General features: G+C 34.6%; 1 protein-coding gene across 16 annotated transcripts in view; it reads right to left on the bottom strand.

Moving 5' to 3' along the window:
- The window catches only part of OXR1 (oxidation resistance 1), a 311,945-nt gene that overhangs the window by 12,513 nt on the left and 279,741 nt on the right, over nt 1-19,691 (bottom strand). For 14 of the 16 annotated variants that reach the window (XM_036338046.1, XM_036338045.1, XM_036338049.1 and 11 more), the window contains one exon: nt 17,433-17,595. In XM_036338046.1, the coding sequence (XP_036193939.1) occupies nt 17,433-17,595 (163 nt within the window). Of the gene's footprint in view, nt 1-9,830; nt 10,023-17,432; nt 17,596-19,691 lie in introns of those variants that run through there. The other 2 variants (XM_036338059.1, XM_036338060.1) reach the window with 2 other exon arrangements.

Raw genomic sequence — 19,691 nt, 5'->3', positions numbered from 1 at the left:
TTTATGGATTGTCTCATGTAGAATTACAAAGGAAAGAATTATGAGGGAAACATGTAAAACATGACATTGCTTTGCTAACACCGAAGATATTATATCTAAAATCTAAATGCCTTGCAGTTTACAAAGAATATGGTAGTTTCCACCCTCTTCTTTGCATCAGTTTAGTTCAAACATTGCATCCTAATGGCAATGCCGGAAAAAATACTTCTAGGCAAAGGTGACAAACATACCCATACTATATGATCTGTATCAGAAAAAGAGAGGAGGAAGCAAGGAAAAGATATGAAGGAAATTTTAGATAACAAGAAAAATAAGCTCTAGAAAGTAGCAAATTAGATTTTCTAATCTAATCAGCGGTACCTTTTCAGGCATGTTGCCTACTTCAGTATTTTTAAGTGACACTCCGGTTTTTGCCTCTCCTCTATATTTCTTTATGGTTGCTACTGTAGCCGTTATTTGTGAATAAAACGTTATGATTTTTCTATATTCTAAATTCCTAAGGGAAATTCTCTGTCTTCTGTAATTGCCTAGACCAGTCTCTTGCATAGTGTTGAAGTTGAAAGCCATAGATGACAGAGAAACATTATTACAACAAGCCCACAAAAACAGACAAATTTCCTCAGACTGAAGCAACAGCTCCTATATTTTTTTAGATTGTGAGGTAATTCCCCAAACGGTAACCACAATATAATGAACTCTGGTGGTGCCATAAATATGTGCTGATTCTCCTGAGTTATGACAAATTCCTCTTGTGATCAAATGTGTAGAGATTCCGGCCACAAAATGCAGTTAAACCAACTGGCCTATAGAGTTTACACTTCTAATTTAGGATTTAAAAGGCTCTTTTCTAGCCAACTAAAATGAATTAGTCACCTGTAATGTTAAAGGTAACTCTAGAAAGAGCTATGTAAACCTGTTATGAAAGCTATGAAAGACATGAGAACAGAAAAAAGGGAAAGAAACTGGAAAGATTTCCATCCTGGCCATTGTTATTATATTGACTTTTGCAAAGCAACAATGCATGCAATATGATAGCTAACTCTCTACTTACAAGGAAACCCAAAGTGCTGATCTCCAGCTCTGGGGGATCAGAAGGACCTGGTTTGGCCCCTTCCTTTTCTATTTCGTCATAAAACAATGGAAATAATAAGAGTTCATACTGAATAGGGTTTTTATATAAAATGCATATCAAGGATTGAGTGTAGTGCCTAGCATATAGCAAATGAAAACTACTACTAACACTACTTTTAACTGATCATTTTTTTGCCTATTACCCTAAGTACTGAAGGATAATGTCTGAAGAACTTTCTCATTTATTGTTTTTATTTTTGATATTAAAATATTTCAATTTTGAGAGCTCAACTATTTTGTATACCTTGAATGACTTTTCTGAAATTAATTTCCAATTTCAGTATTAAATACAAATATTAAAGAGCTTTCAATTGAGAACAACAGAATTCTCAGTGAACATGAAAAAACAACAATTAGGCACTAAAAATAAAAAGGATAAATGGTGATGGAAGGAGACTTGACCAGGGGTAGTAAACACACAATACAACATACCAATGATGTACTGTAGAACTGTATACCTAAACCTGTAACATTTTATTAACCTGTGACACCCCAATACATTCAATTAAAAACCCAATAAATAAAAACCAGCAGCCTTGCTTTTCTATGGCTAGCAAAATAAAATCTCTATAGATATTTAATGGTCAATTACATTTTTCTTTATTTTTCCCATGGCATTCAGTCTAGTCAGGAGTCCCCTAGTCAAGTATTTTCAAATTATATGACTTAACTACTCCTCTGAATACCTTCTATCCCTTCTAGTTAACACCAATCTTACACTTGTTTCTTAAAGCCCCTTCTTTTACCATATTAAACACACTTCCTGGAGGAAGTAAAACTGAATTATAAGCTCTCGAAATGGAACAGCTATAACCTAATTTCATTAACATCACTGACAAAAGAAGTTATTGGTGAGGGAACCATGAATTGCCATTGTAAACATTTGGTAAATTCAAAATTTCTTTAATGTCCTTAATACTTTTAAAAAATGTAGTCTTTATTAAGACTTACAAACTCACCACTTCTTTTACCTTCTAAATATTTACTCATGCTTTGATGAAGATACATAAAACTATCAAGAGTTTATGAATTAATAAAAACAAGGGATTTGATATCAAATGAGTACAGAAATATACTTTCTCCTCTGAAAACAAAAGAATAAAGAGCTATAGAATCCTAGAATACATGATGGAACTAGAATTAGTCTTAATTTTTATCCCTGGTAAATCATACTACAAGTATAGGATTTATTACTTTACCCAAAACATTAAACCTAAGCAGAAAATAGATATTTTTCTACAAAATGTCCTATATTACATTTTTAATTATTAAGGATACACAGGTGAGGAAACCAAGACCCTCCAATTAAAAGTGTGAAAAGTAATTTATTGAGGAATTAAGTGTTGCATGTACTGCTAAATCCCAGAGGTCTGAAGTACAACAGGGCCTACCCTCTGCAGAATTAAGTGCTTACTCTCTAGTCTTTTTAGCCTTTGACAAGAATAACAAATAATGGCAGGATTAAATCTACCCATTTCTATACAAAGGGACCAACTAACAACAGAAATCAGAACAGAACAAAAGCTGAAAATAAAGTAAAATTTAGTTTTTATTTGCTTTATTTTTATAGGATGCTATCAATTCCATAAGTAAGAACATGTTCTTCTAGATATAAAGATCAATATTTTGGTCTAATAATCCTTTTTCCAGGATATTCCAGTATTTTCCCCTAAGATTATACCACAAACCAACCAAAAACTTCCTTCCCCCAACTGTCTTCCAGAGTAACAAAAATCTGGTAGATATCTGTGAATATGCCATTTTGATTCCTTACTTATTCCTTACTTTTATTCCTTAGTAAAAGGAGATGGGGTAGAGAGAAAAATATTGTGTAATCAATGACATTTATACTTAGTTTGGTATCCAAAAATATACTAAACAGGAGGAATTTAAGTGTGACTGTTGTGTCTAACAAAAAGGGCATTCAGCAGCATCCTTGAGGTCACCCTTTGTTCTATAATTTCATCATATACAACAAAGTCATATTACAAAATAAAACCTGAATTATGGCAAACATTTGCTTATGTTTGCCTTAAATTAAAACTATTGCTTTCAAAATGACTCTTTATGACACTATATTAAAGGAGGTATAAAAAGGAGCAAACAGAGAATCATGAATTAGATAACTGGAAACAGAGGGTAAAAAATTAAATCCAGAATTAATTCAAAACAAATCAAAGTTATGTTCTGAATAAATCTTCTGCATTTAAAATTACTTCCTATTACGTATATTTGCAGATGACTCAGATTTTCATGAGAAGGCTGATATATTCACTGTTCTTTTAGTCAAAAAGAAACCTGTTAACTACCTAAAACTATTCAACTATAATATGCATATATGGTATTAACTTCCTGGAACAATAAATATAAGAAGTGAATCTCATAAAAAGGGAATAATCTCTTTTCTGCATAGCATATCAGAGGAAAAGAATACTCATTACATAAATCTGTAATATATAAATCCACTATTATAGTTGGAGACTTCAAAACTATAGGTGATTCAGAAATTAGTGGACAAAAAAATCAGTAAGGACATAAATAAATGAAAGAGCACCTTCAATTTACTGGGTCTAATTGATATGTATAAAATAACTCCTCCACCTGGGGGGCAGGAGTGGCGGGGGGCGTCAACTGGGGGAAAAAGGAGACATATGTAATACTATAAACAATAATAAATAAATAAATAAAATAAAAATAAAATTAACTCCTTCAGCATCAGTAGAATACACATTTTTCTCAAGCTCACATGGACATTAACAAGACAGACCACATTCTGGGCCATAAAACATACCTCAATAAACAGAAATCATAAAGAATGCTCTCAGACCAAAATGAAATTAAACTAGAATCAATAACAGAGGAATAGTGGGAAAATACTAAAATACTTTTAAACAACACACTCCTTATTAATGCATAGTCAATAAAATTCTGTGAAAAACAAAGTATTTTGAACTAAATGAAGCTATAGCAGCAATCAATAAAATAGAAAACAGAAAATCAATAGAGAAAAATCAACAAAACCAAAAGCCAGGTCTTTGAAAAATGTGATAGCCAGTTATTAGACAGACATGAGCACAGCAAGGACAATGGGCCAGGAACAGAGGTCATCAGGATGGAAAGCCCTGGGTGCCTAACAAAGGACAATTATAGGGACAATAGTCTCCAGGGTCATCTTTCCTCCCCTAACATATCACTGGTCATGTGGTTTGGACCCCCTGACTTTTCCTCCTTAGAGATAACATCTAGGCTCAGTTGTATTTCAGCTCAAGGCCCAGAAAAACAGCAAAACCAGACAAGCAACACCATGCCAAGGCTAACCTCAGGACCAGCTGCACTGACTAAGGAATAACCTCCCGGCCATGGTGCCAACCAATCAGTGGAGACCATGACCTGGGAGAAGCACACTTGGAAAGCTGATGAATATTCTATTGAGACCCTCCCCTGAGGCCCCCCTAAAATCTCGACCTGCAAGAGAGATAAATACCCTCAACACAAAGGGCCCAGGCATGTATATAAACTATAAGGGACCCCAGAAGATTTGCAACCAGAGGAGCAGTGGGCAGTGACAGCTCATCCCAAGTAACTCCCTGAACTTGTATCCAAGGCCCAATTTTCTCTGACTTCTCAGTGAGCCAAAGCAGCCCAGCCTAGGCTCTCCTGTTGCTTCTTCTATGCCCTTCTTTGTTTCATTGTCCTAAGTGTGTTTTTGCTGTGGCCAATAAATTCTTGCTTGCTTTGTTGCACTTTGTCTCTTGATTAAAATCTTTCAATCAATACAAGAACCGAGGTCTTGTTGTCTTGCTGGTAATAAAAGTATCAATAAAATTGATAAACTTCTAGCAAGACTAAAATAAGAGAGAAAGGACACAAATTAATTGTATTAGCAATGAAGAGGGCCATCACTATTGATTCTTTGGACACTAAAAGAATAACAGAAGAATATTATAGAGAACTCTATACCCAAAATTTGATAACTTAGATGAAATGGACCAATTCCTTGAAAGACACAAATCATAACAACTCACAAGAAGAAACAGATCATCTGAATAGACCTATATCTAAATAAAAAGTTGAATTAATAATTAATAACCTTCCAAAACAGAAGGTACTAGGCCCACTTTAGCCAACAAAAATAGATTAGCTACTAGTAAACAAACACCAAGGTAACTCAACAAAAAGCTATGCAAATTTGTTTAAAGCTATGAATGACACGAGTAGAAAAGGGAGGAAAAACTGGACAGATTTAGATTCTGGCCACTATTATCCTAATATATAAAAAGCCAGGGGCCGTCATGACCTAAACGACTGGACAAACGAGGGAACACCAGGCTAGGGGTCCCGGCCAGCGCAGTGGGACTGAGTCCTGGGTCCCGGCTGGCGTAGGGGGAGTGAGTCCTGGGTCCTGGCCGGAGTGGTGGCGACAGGGAGCTCTGGGCCTCAGGTTTGAAGGCTGGCCACATCCCCGATCGCGGGAGACCCAGAGTTAAAACCGAGCTCAGGCCAGGGCCTACAACCGCACCCTAGTGGGAGGGAGCTCTGAGCCCTGGGAAACTGGAGTCATGCTGCGATTGGACTGGCCTCTGGGTCCCTCCCCCCCGCCCGCAGGCTCTAGGGAACTAGAGCCATACTGCAATCTGGGAATCTTGGTCCCTATCCCTGGCCCGCAGGCTCTGGGGAATTGGAGCCATGTGGCGATGGGACTGGACCCTACCCGAGGGGTCCCAGATTGTGAGAGTGTTAAGGCTGGGCTGAGAGACACTCCCCCCCCCCCCGACCCCCCCCCCCCCGTGTGCATGAATTTTTGTGCACAGGGCCTCTAGTTATTAATATTACTTAATCCTCACCTGGCTATTATTATTATATTGACTTTTGCAAAGCAAGAATGTATACACTATGGTAGCTGACTCTGTATTTACAAAAAAACCTAAAGTGGTTATGACCCCAGATGCTGAGTATCTGGAGTAAACCCAGATGGATTCACTGGTGAATCCTATCAAACATTTAAGGAAAAAAATTATACTGATTCTCTACAATCTCTTCAAGAACATAGGACAGAGGAAATACTTATGAATTCGTTTTCTGATGCCAGCATTACATAAATAAATAAATAAATAAATAAATAAATAAATAAGAAAGGAAATATACAGACCAATATCTCTCATGAATATACATGCAAAAAGTCTCAACAAAATATTAGCCAAGTGAATCCAACATTTTATAAAAAAGAATTATGTACAATGACCACATGAGACTTATTCCTGGTATGCAAGGCATTTGCAAGGTACTTCAGTATTTGAAAATAAACTGATGTAATCTGTCACATCAATAGGCTAAAGAAAAGAAATTGTAAGATTATATCAATAGATGCAAAAAAAAAAAAGCACTATTTAAAACCCAACACTCATTCATGATTAAAAGTCTCAGCAAACTAGGAATAGAAGGGTATTTCTTCAACTTGATAAAGAACACGTAAAAAAATAAAACAATCCTGAGGGTCCTTATATCTTCAATTAAATTTAGCTTTAAATCCCAGCTCTAGACATCTTTCTATACATATATCCCTCAGAGACGTAGGCATATACTACAGCCAGAATGCCTCGACTCAAACCACAGCCGTGACCTTTATTGGTTTTGGTATGACTGCTATATGCTTCTGTTTCATAAAATGGAGATCATAGTAACAATATTTCACAAGTTAAGGATTAAAAAAAATAACTCGTTTGAAGTAATACATGGCATTATTAGAAGTACACAGTGTTAGTAGAAATAATTACTTTTATCATTACTATAATTATTACATTGAGCTGAGGTCACTAGAAAAATTTTTACATTTAGTTTATTTGTTCTTAAAATTCTCTCTGTGAGCTAATTCTTACACAGATGTAAATAATTCACCATAGGAGCTTTTCTCCAGTGTTTTCATATGTGAAAGTCTAAAATACAAAAAAAACCGCACCAAAAACCACAAAATAACTGTCTTGTCATAAGAGGGTTTAGATAGGGAAAAAAAAAGATGACTAAATTAGAGAAGTATGGATGCTGACAGAGATCAGTGTTGCTATTTAATGATTTGTAACTTTAATATGATTAACCCTATATCCTTATTATAAAATAGCCTTATAACTTCCAAGCAAATGATAATTTGACAGACACTAAAAAGGCAGAATACAATAAATGGGCATATAAAATATACAAATCTCTTCAAGTAAATAATTAGAAGATTAAAACTTAGGTGGTTTGTCAGAATAAACTCTATAACAGCTTTCAAAAAATAAAGATAGAAAGGTTAAGCATGCTTATAAATATGGTGTTCATTATAAAGCTAATTGATAAAGGTTTAACTTCTTTCCACATATTTTGGAGCATATTCTACTTACTAGTTAATGTCTTTGAGCCTTAACACACATATAAAGTAAAAAAAAAAATCTATCTCTGATTAGCACACAAGGTTACTGTGAGGTCAAATATGATATGATACTATGCATGAGCATTTAGACAACTGTAATAGTTTACATAAATATGGCCACATTAGTACTAACTATAAGACTTAGGTCTTCACTTAAGTATATACCATTCTGCTAATCAGTTCAGCCAAGATAGAATTATAAAAAGCTGCAAAATACAAAGTCCAAAAAAAAGAAATACTTGTTATTCTCCTAGAAGAATTATTTTCTATTTTCAGTTTTAAAGCAGAAAAATCCCTTGTCAGGTGCAATCTTAATAGGAAATCTCAATCTACAAAACAAGTAGAAAAATTGCTAACCTAATCCTTATTTCCTAAGCCCTTTCTTTTGCCCTACAGCTCCCAGGTTATCTACTTTAAAACAGAAAACCAGGACCTCAGCTTGTCTACACATGAAAGCACATTATACTGTACTGTATTACCATTTTAGAAAATTCTCAAAGGCATCCCAGGGGGGAAAAGAATGTGCTGGGGTCAAGCTGTCTCTGCTCCAGAACAGCTTAGTTCAGTAACCACCCTATATCTGTTTTCCCATCTTTAAAATAGGCCTAATACTACTGACTATGCAAAGTTCCTGTGAAGATTAAATGAAATAATACATATAAACTATACATATGGCAGAGCTGAAGACCAGTGAGATGCATGCTTTCATATCTGAAAAAATCATATAACAGCTTCCTATAAGGTTGAACAAAAATTGGCAAATGTAATAATTGTGATATACATCATAATTACCTATAAAATCCAAAACATCTACAATTTATTTTGCCTGTATGTGTAATAAATTAAAACAATTTAAGTCTTAGAAAACTAATGATGGTTACTCTAATTGCAAATAAAATATACATGAATAGCTTCACTGTTCTTGCTTTTTAAAAAAACCCTGTGTTAATTGGCTATTCTGATAAATCTGATCACAAATTTACCCAGTCCAATCACTTCAGTTTCCTAAATCCCTGTGCTGATAAAAACTTGAAATCATTCAACGTAAAAATAAAAGGACATATAAGGTACTCTCGAGCCCAATTAAAAATAACACTGATTAAAGTTATCTTGATAGTTTACATGCTTAACATTTATGGGTGGCAAGCTGCTTTGGGGGCATCTTCCAAAGTCACTTCTGCTTCTCAGGATATAGCTAGCCCTATTTATTAAATCAACTACATTCACAGAAAAAATAAAATTAATATTCATAAGATGAGATATAATCCTGAATTAGCACAGAAAGAATACTTGGCACCACATTTCTAACAAATAATGCACACATATTTGTACTGAGAAATAAATAACTAGGCTTCTTAAATAGTAAGGTTGACTGAGATTTTCTTTTTTTTAAGAGTATGGAATTTATTAGATATAAAACACAAAAATAAACCCATCTAAAGTAGGGATGGAGAGAGCTCCCTTTGTTTCCCTAGGCTTTCCCTCCCAATGCCCACATAAACATTTTGCCCACATACAATGGCCAGGAAAGAGTAAAAAGAGGCAGGTTCTAAAAAACGACTTGTGCTCAGCTTAAGGAGGGTGATGACTGGGTCAGACGATCCCAGTTCTGGAGGAGCCCACTGTTTGCTCTGTCACAGCAGCAGGCCAATACCCCAGCCTTCTGGACCAGAGGCTACTGTCAGGGATACCCTGAGCATGTGACAGGCTGGAGCTGCTGGCTGGGAAGCAGACCACTTATTTATTCCCTCAATGCACCCTTCAGGTTTTTCTTTACTAAAATATCTTTTAAAGTTTTGTTTTAGGTAGCACTGCTTGAAACTTTTTGGATAGTTTCAAAAAGTCACTGTCAGATTGCTAAAATGATAGTAGTCTTAATATACAATATTTTAAATGTATCTAGTTTGATATCAGGCAATAAATTTCATGTTAATTCGCTCTGATTGTTCTACTCAATTTATTTTTAAGCAAGAAAAAAATTCTGAATATTTTCCTATAAAGTTAAGCTTAAATAAAAAATTTAGGCAGCAATAAAGATTTGGTAACTACTGCTCATGTAGAACAGAAAAACAAAACACTTCTACAAAACACAACTACAGTCCCTTATTCATTTCCTTTTTTTGAAGATATTTAGACTTAGCAGAAATAACTTAAAGGTACTTTCTGTAATCATACAATTTTGTCTTCTATGAACATTCTCTAAGCTTAAACTTTTAGAAATTGTATAATTTTGCATAATGTCACCATGAAAAGACTAGTAAATATAGAAACTGAAATCACTGGCTAAGATTACCAGAGTATACTTATGATTAATTGGTTGATGTCTTCTCCCTTTTTTCCCATGCCAGAGCCGAGACATTTCCTTTCCAGGGCAAATTAAGTTACATCAGATCTTGTAAGAACTGTTGTAAAAAGCATTCTTCCTCTGTCCAAGATAAATTCCCAGCACAAGAGCCCTTCCTACAACTGTGACAAAACAGTCTGCTAGAGACAAAGATTTGATTGACAATACAGAGAGCTAATCACTAAGTAGTATCCATTGCAAAGAGAGACCTGGGTGGAGACTGTAAAGCTGGGGAGGGAAGACAGGGTTTCCCATGTTTAAGTTTGGTTGCACTGTATCCAAATGTGCAAAGAAAGGGCTCAAAAGTTTAAAGACACAGTGCCTGTATTTCCAAACACCAAGTACACTAAGAAATAGACTTATAATATCTTAGTCATAAAAAAGAAGTACAGTTGCCAGAGCCCCTCCCAAAGTACACAAAGGATTTCAAATAACGTTGTTTGCTCAAAATCATAATATTCTATTATTTACATCTAAAAATCTTATAAAATTCCATCTTTTATATGAGCATTTTAAAAACAGTAAGATGTTCTTTGAGGATGCTTCAACCCTCAAATTTTAGAGAACGACTATGTAAAAAACAAAGTCAACATAGTACAAATAAATCCTACACAAATATTCAATGACCTGAAAATCCTTCTGCCTGTTGCAGTGCATTTTCTAACATTTGATTTCTTGGAAAAGTACTTATATTTATTATGCCTACATATACTTCACTAATCAGCAGTATGCTGACTATAAACAAAGAAGTAAAATTTTAAGTTTTAAATATTATTAAAGCTATAAACTAAAATTATCTAGTGTTCAATTTTAACTAGAATTCAATGTCAAAATAGACCTGTAGATTTCTTCCATTTTAAGCTAAACCTGCTCCTCCTCCTTTATCTTGAGCATACACACAAAACTGTAATCACACAATGATACCTTGGCACACATACCACCTTTCCAGTACACACACCACTGCACCACACCCACTTACCCAAATCTCCTCCCTCCAATTTCCAGCTTGCATATCGAGGCTGATGTGCACGTACAGGACAGAGCACACCCCATAGCACACTCCATGCTGAACAGGGTACCCTCCCTCCCACACACATCAGCCACCTCCCCTGCTTATGTCTCCAACCAGCTCCACCACACATGCCCTAAGATCTCTTTCCCATAGGCTATCATGGGCACACTGTTACCATATCCGCACTGGTGTCACTACATACAGAGTATCCTATACATCCAACTCCCCATCAGCTCACTCCCCCTACACACAGCAACTATTCATCCCTTACAGTCAGATTTTCTAAAATTAAAAATACGTGTACCAAAATGTGGTTTACGTGAGATTTTTACACACACACACACACACACACACACACACACACACTCAAAGCACAGGATAACTTATTTTGTTGGTTATCTACTCAACTAACATTCCCACAGATTCTCCTAGTACAGCTTTGATTTTGCTCAGATGTTTTTAATCATGTGTTTCTGAGAAGGCTGTGTCCGTGCCTGGACTGGATGCATCATTACAGATCTAAACAAGTGGCTCTCAAAGTTTAGCCTGCATTTGTTCAAACACAGATTGCTGGACTTCAAAACTAGTTCTGGTTAAGCAGATTGGAATAGGGTATGAGACTGTGACTTTTAAACACATTCCTAGATGCTGCTTCTGCTGATGGTATGGGGACCATATTTTGAAAAACTACTGAGCCACAATGAAATATCACCTCTCACCTGTCAGAATGCCTATGATCAAAAAGCTAAGATAGAACGTGCTGGCAAGCATGTGTAGAAAAAGAAACCCTCGCATACTATTGGTAGGAACTGATACAGCCATTGTAGAAAACAGTATGGAGGTTCCTCAAAAATTATAATATAACTACCATATGATCTGGCAGTTCCACTTCTGAGTAAATTTATTTGAAGAAAACAAACACATTAATTCGAAAAGATATATGCACCCATGTTCATTTCACCATTACATTATTTACAATAGCCCAGATATATAATGGAATACTATCTAGGCATAAAACAGAATAAAATGTTGCCATTTGCAATAACATGGATAGACCTTGAGGGCATTATGCTAAATGAAATAATAAGTCAGAGAAACACAAATACTATGATCTCACTTATATGTCGAACTCAAAATAACAACCAAAAAAATCAAGCTCATAGATAAAGATTATAGATCAGTGGTTGCCAAAGACGTGGGCAAAATGGGTCAAAAGGTACAAACTTCCAGCTATAAAATAAGTCAAGAGGATGTAATGTACACAGCATGGTAACTATAGTTAATAATACTGTATGTCATATTTGAAAGTTGCTAAGAGAGTAAATCTTGTAAGTCTTCACAAGAAAAAATTTTTTTTTCTTAACTATGTATGGTGACAAATGTCAACTAGACTTATATGCAATGATACTTATTTTGCAGTATACACAAATATCGAATCATTATGCTTTATACCTGAAACTAATATGCTATACGCTAATTACAATACAATAAAAAAACTGGTTTAAGCTATTTTGAGTGTGACTTTTCTACTTTTAATAAACATATTATCTAGCAAACATAAAGAAAGCTTAGTAAATCTCCTTCTTGCCCTTTATTCTTTCATAATGTTTAGAAATATAGTGCTAGGTCATTAAAATTTGTCCAGACATCCCAGAGCTAGAAGCAGATGTCAACTTATCATTAGTATAAAATAAGATTACAATATAATCTATTCTCAGAATTCAGATATTCAATTTAATAATAATTTTTCCTCTACTTTCTTTATTGGGATTGAAATGATTGAATTACTTTATATCTGATTTCCTCTGAATTGGGAGTGGTCTACTAGAAGCAATGATATGTAATTTGCCATACGCAATATTTAAAGTAATTTTTTTGCATGCAGCAATACTTTATTTTTATTATATATTTTTTCCAATTAGTTTACATTCAGTATTATTCTGTAATAGTTTTAGAGTTACCACAAAGTGGTGGGAAAATCATGTATTTTACAGAGTGGTTCCCCAGCTTTGAAAACAATCATTGTTCCAGGAAAACAAAACTAAAATATTTATACAGGCATATCTTATTTTACTGCCCTTCACTTTATTTTTTTTTCCTTTATTAAGGTATTACATATGTGTCCTTATCCCCCCATTCCTCCCCCACCCCCCAACTCATGCCCTCATCCCCCTGGTGTCTGTGTCCATTGGTTAGGCTTATACTAGTATGCATGCATTCAAGTCCTTTGGTTGATCTCTCAAAGTAATTTTAATATTTTAAGTCATAAAATAGTCTGTCATTCATCCATCTTGTCTCTTCTCAATCTGCATTAAATAACGTTTTTGATTTTTAATGAAAATTTTATAGCCCATAACTTTTGGCTAGTAACTGAGGAAGAGTATTAACAGGGAAAGTGAAGCATTAATTCAAAACTTTCCTGAGGTAGATAACATACTCATTTAACATTATTAGTAATTAAAACAGACCATATTAGGCATGATTCTGGGTGGTAAATGCTAATAAAGTATTGCTAAGCAATACTGTATTGTACACTTGAAAATTTCTAAGAGGGTAGATATTTTGTTAAGTATTCTTAATACATAATACTATATGTAATACTTTAAACAATAAATAATTTTTTAAAAAGTGTCCTTAATACAAAGTAATAACAATAATAATAATAATAATAACAACGAAAGAGGGTGGGAAGATTAGGAGTTGATGAAAATATTTATGGCATACACTGTAGTAATGATTTCATGAATGTATAATTGTCTCCAAACTTTAACATATCAAGCAGCATATATTAAATATGGATAGTTTTTTGTATGTCAATTATTCCTGAATAAAGTGTTTTTTTCAATAAAGTGTTTTTAAAAATGCCTAATGTAGAAATATTACATAAGACAATTTTTGTATTTACTCATAAATTCTAATTATTTTTAATACTTTTGATTTCTACCTTTTTAGATTTACTGAATTTCTTCTGGGGTTATGATTTGTAATGCTATGTGATTTGTTCAATATAAAAAGGTACTTCAATTGCCTTTATCTGAGAAATGTGACCTCACCCTATTTAGTGAGTTAGACACAGAGACTTTTCATTTTGAACAAAATAAATTCTGTATGGATTTTGCTGGTCAGCTGATAAGAGATAAGGAATGTTTTGTTCAGTTTTATATATTGACTCTTTTTTAATTTTGGTATTACTTGTTCTTTAATTAAAAAGAAAAAAGAAACCCATGTGCTTAATAAGATGAACACCAGAATACTCATATCTGGCAGTTTAAGAATTGAAATATGTACCATCCAACTGAAGCCTCCCGGTATTGGTGCGTTTAGAAATTGCAGCAATATCAAACTGCTGCAAAAGTCTTCCATGAGTAACCTAATAAACAATCATGGCAATAATTTTGCTTAACTAATGACAATTAGGAAAGCAGAACTGACTCCATTCTAGTGGAAAACTAAATCCAATCCTATATAATAAAAGGGTAACATGCAAATCGACTGAACGGCGGAACGACCGGTCGCTATGATGCACACTGACCCCCAGGGGGCAGACACTCAATGCAGGAGATTCCCCCAGCCCGAAGGCCCTGATTGCCCAATTGGGGCCTGCTGGGCAACCTCTCGGTCCCTCCTCCTGGTCTGCAGGCTCCAATCACATGATGGGGGACAGGGAACTGGGGGTGGGTGTTGGCAGACGCAGGCAGCACCAGGCCAAGGCCCCTGCCCCACACAGAGGGCGACTGGAGAGCAGGCAGGAACAGCCAACCTCTCATTCCCTCCTCCCAGCCAGCAGGCTCTTGATCGCCCAATGGTAAACGGGGAACCGGGGGTGGGTGGCGGTGGAGGTGGTGGTGGTGCCAGAGCCAGCTGCTGGCAGGTGGGGAAGATGGCCCTGATCGTAGGCCAGGCCTAGGGACCGTACCTGTGCATGAATTTTGTGCGCCAGGCCTCTAGTAAGGACATACTATAATACACTTTATGGCCTAAAATGCTAATAATAGGTTAATTATTTTATATTTACATAGTTAAAATGGAGAACATTAAAATTTAATATCAAAATGGGAAGTCTATAAATGATTTAAAAAGTTATCTAAGTCAGAAGGTAGATTCTAAAGTATTTTAAGTACAAAACCTTTGTACAGATTTATGTAACAAGTAGTCAACATTATTTACATTTACACTCACAAATAAATAACTGTTTAAGAAAATGTGAGTAATGTCAGCACATAAAAATGAACAAGTCATCTCAGAAGCCAAAGATCAAATGGAACATATTTTTATCAATACTTCAGTAAGTGTAAGAAGTGGAAAGTAACCCAGAGCAATTTTCTCCTAATACCAAGCATTACTGTTGTCTTAGTAAACTCATATTTTAAAATTTAGTCAATACGCATAAACCTGGGAGGTAAACTTCTAAATAAATCAATTAAAGCTAATTTAATAAAGTCAATTTCTTTGTTGTTTTTTTATCATCCCAATAGCACTGGATGTTTTAACAATTGGCTTGGAGTAGGAGATACTGAACTACAAGTTGTATAAAATTAACGTTAGCGATAGGATAAAAAAAAAGAAAAACCTTTTCTGCTTTATCCCCAAAGGAGTGAAATTCAACCCAAAGGAAGTGGGACGACAAGCAATTTTAGTTTTAAAAGCTTCACTTTTGAGGCCTGTGTCATCAAGCAGCAAGAAGGCACAGCCAATACATGTGATACTCTAAAACTTTCAAAGGGTTCTACTAGAGAGCCTCTTGAAGTTGGTATTTGGGGTTAAAGATGATAGAGCCCAATGTGCAGTAATCTGCCATGATACCACCTACTGACAGGATACAACTGACCTGTATTACTGTAGCATCATTTTCACTTCATGGCAAGAAATTTAAAAAATATTTTTATATTACATCAGGTACACTAAGACGACAAATGAAAAATTCATATTAATCTTAAAGATGAAACAGGCTTCAAAGATATTTCAGGCTTATTGTGGTGGCTGCTGCTTTAGACTACACCAATGGACTATTGGGTACTTGTCAAGTACATCAACTTTAAAGAATATTTGATGAACAAGTTCAAGAGGCACAGATAACTAAATTACAGCCTGGTATGCGTATTCAGGGGCACTATAAGGAGAGGGAAATTAAGACCTGATAGGAGTCCTTTGGTATGTAAGGGAGCTATGCCTGAAGAAATTATATCAGCATGACTGCTACTGATAAGAAAACATGCTTTAAAAAATCAAGGCACAAATGATTAAAGAAATTTTTCTCCAAAGTGAACCAAATTTATGTTTTTGGAATGCAGATGCAGCAACATCAAAAAAAGAAGAATATTTTGAAAAATATTTTATACAATGTAACTTGCATAACAGAGACTTGAAAATTAAAATACATTGTGATCAACATACTCTGAAAGTACTTCCAGGGTTAGCACTGTATAAGTTTAATGCAGTACCTGAAGTGGTGGCATGGGGTATACTATAGTGGTTTTTCCATCTGTACTGCACAATGAGGAGCTTTAAAGAATACTGCTCATAGGCATTCAGGTTGTTTTCAGTTTGGAGCTATTGTGAATAAAGCTGGTGAGAAGATTAATAATGTTGGTTTAAGTATTAAAAGAATTTATAATATGTGCCTAACATATGCTACCTCTTTCCCGCCATTACATTAGAGTTACAGTAGAAACTGTTGTATATACTACACAGACTGGACATTTAAAATCAGGTTCACATTTTAAATAAAAGACATGCCATGTATACCTTCCATCGTTATACATGTTAACTTCATGCACAATAAATTTATATCACATACACAATCACGAACATTAACACCAAATGGATAACAAAATTTGATCTCTTTTATAATCACATTTTAGCATCTGCTCTATATTTTTTAACACATCAAGAAGAGATTAATCTAGGCAATCACAATAAGTAAACCAGTAATTGCCACCCTATCAATCCCACAAGACAAAACATGTAAAACATATGTAATATTAAAAGATATATTTAATAGGGATTACAAAGTCGATTATTATTAATTTGCCCATATAGATAAATTCATCAAATTTGAGCACAAAATATTTAACCTATTTTATAAATAAGCAACAGCTTTTTTCCCTATCATTATTTTTACATTCACATCAAGAATGCTTGGGTATAGACTTAGAAAAGAGTAGTAATTTGCATGAATGTGGTAAATGACTGCTGTGTACCTGCCCCATGTAGGAGATAATAGTAATAAATCAGACCTGGAAAAATGTTTCTCAAAAATTAGTATAATAGCAATTGATATTATTCCAAAATGCATTCAATAAGTCACTTCATTGCTGATACTTTGCTTCTCTAATAATTAAAAGCAAAAAAAGAGAAAAAGTAACGAATCAAAGTTACTAATCAGATTCATTCAATAAACACAAATATACATGGGCAATGAATCTTTTAAAGAAAGTATTCTTTTGTACCAAGATTTTGTGTATTTTCCTATATAACATAAAGCTATAAATTCACACAAAGTAAAAAGATGAACGAAATCTTCACATTTTTCTTCTTACCTCCCATTCTCTGGCTGCTTCTTCATTAGATGAATCCTCGTTTGTTTCAGATTCTTCAATCTTTTTTACAACTATGAATCCAGGTTCTCTGGTATATTCACCAGTATCTTCTGCATATATTTCTGGACTCCACTGAATGAAGAAGGCATATAAGTGGTCTGACCTGTTAGAACAAGTGACTATTAATAATAGATCTAGTGTCAGCTAAAGTTACAAAATTATATTTGTTACATATCTTGACTAAACTTGAGAACTTAAAATATACATAGAATATACTATGCTTTATTTTAAAAAGATAACAAAGCCCACCACCAGTAAGACATTAACTTAAACATTTTTATTTGACTGTGTTCTATCAAGTTGTTCTGAGAAAACTACATTAAAATTTTCCTTGCCATGCTTTTGACTAGCTCAAGTGCTGTCCATGGTAATATTTTTTCTCTTTAAAGTAACTAGTAATGGGAAGGGAAACTGAACCCACAATTTTGACATCATTTGTACAATGATCTGATATCTAAAATACAAGTACACAATTTAAAAATTGCATATTTTAAAACTTGGATATTATACAGAATTTTTCCAAGTTAAGAAAAAATCTAATATGTTTAACTTTTAAATATCAGGGACACACACTGTATTATGGGTTCAGAAACTGATGATCTAATCTTTCAAGTCTCTTTTTCCCTTTTTAATTTTTTTTACTATAGTAAAGCCTGTTGTTACAAAAGATAATAAAAACTCTGATAAACATATTTAAGAGTCAAATACACATGACATTTCAAATATTTTTTCTTGGCTTTAATTAGCATGAAAATTGATTATAAAACTCTTAACTATCATATACCAATCAATAACAATGGTTTTTGAAATTGTATCCAATTAATTTTTTTCTTAAGTGTCATTTCTTATGTGATAGCTAACATATCGAAGGGTGTTTAGTTCCATCTTTCAGATAATCTGTCTGTACCAAAACAGCAATTTTCATAAATTACACGTATACAATAAAGTTCAAAATCATAATAATACCAATTCTTAATGAGCATTAGCCAAAGTGCAAGGACAATGATAAAATGGAAAATCCCATGTAAAAATTAAAACCAACAGTAATGACAAAAACTAAATCCTTGTTAGTTTTAATTAAAGATGTACTATTTAGGAATGCCTTATTTTATTGTGCTTTGCTTTATTGTGTTTCACAAATATTTCATTTACTTTACAAATTAAAGGTTTGTGTTCACCTGGCACTGAGCAAATCTATTGGCATCATTTTTCCAACATCATCTCCTCACTTCCTATTTGTGTCACATTTTGGTAATTCTTGCAATATTTCAAGTTTTTTCATTATCATTATATTTGTTATGGTGATTTGTGATCAGTCATCTTTGATGTTACTACTGTAATTATTTGGGGGTGCCACGAACCACACCCATGGCACAGTTACATACATTAATTGCATTAAACATTAAAGTAATGTGTGCATTATGACTATTCACAGACCAGCCATTTCCTCATCTCTCTCTCTCTTTGGGCCTCTCTATTCCCTGAGACACAACAATATTGAAATTAGGCCAATTAATAACCCTACAATGGCCTCTAGTGTGCAAGTGAAAGGAAGAGTTGCATGTCTTTCACATTAAATCAAAAGCTGAGAATGATGAAGCTTGGAGAGAAAAGCATGTCAAAAGCGAGTCTCTTGTGCCAAAGACTTAGCCAAACTGGGAATACAAAGGAAAAGTTCTTGAAGGAATTTAGAAGTGCTACTGAAAGAATAGGTAATAAGAAAGTGAAACACCCTCATTAATGATATGGAGAAAACTTTAATGTTCTCGTCTAATCCAGAGGAAGGCCCTTAACTGTCTTCATTTCAATGAAGGCTGAGAGAGGTAAGGGAGCTGCAAAAGAAAATCTGAAGCTAGCAGAGGTTGGTTCATGAGGTTTAAGGAAAGACGCTGTCTCCATAACATAAAAGCGCAAGGTGAGACCTGATCCAAGTGGCAGAGTAAGTAGCACTCACTCACTTTGACCGTATCAAAACCACAACCTAAGTTACTGAACAATCAACCTGGAAAACCATCTGAAGACCAGCTGAACAGAAGTCTTATAACTAGGACATAAAGCAGCAGCATCTACCTGGAGACTGGTAGGAGGGGCAGAGAAATGAAAAGGGCAGTTGATAATAGAGGGATATCTCAGCTGCAAAGGTACCTTCTGATGAGTGAGGGGTCTTAACCTCACGGCGGGCTCCCCAGGGCTGGGAAA

Source organism: Myotis myotis, unplaced genomic scaffold, assembly GCF_014108235.1.
Source record: "Myotis myotis isolate mMyoMyo1 unplaced genomic scaffold, mMyoMyo1.p scaffold_m19_p_16, whole genome shotgun sequence".
Classification (NCBI taxonomy): Eukaryota; Metazoa; Chordata; class Mammalia; order Chiroptera; family Vespertilionidae; genus Myotis; species Myotis myotis.
This window is presented reverse-complemented; position numbering and strand designations above follow the sequence as displayed.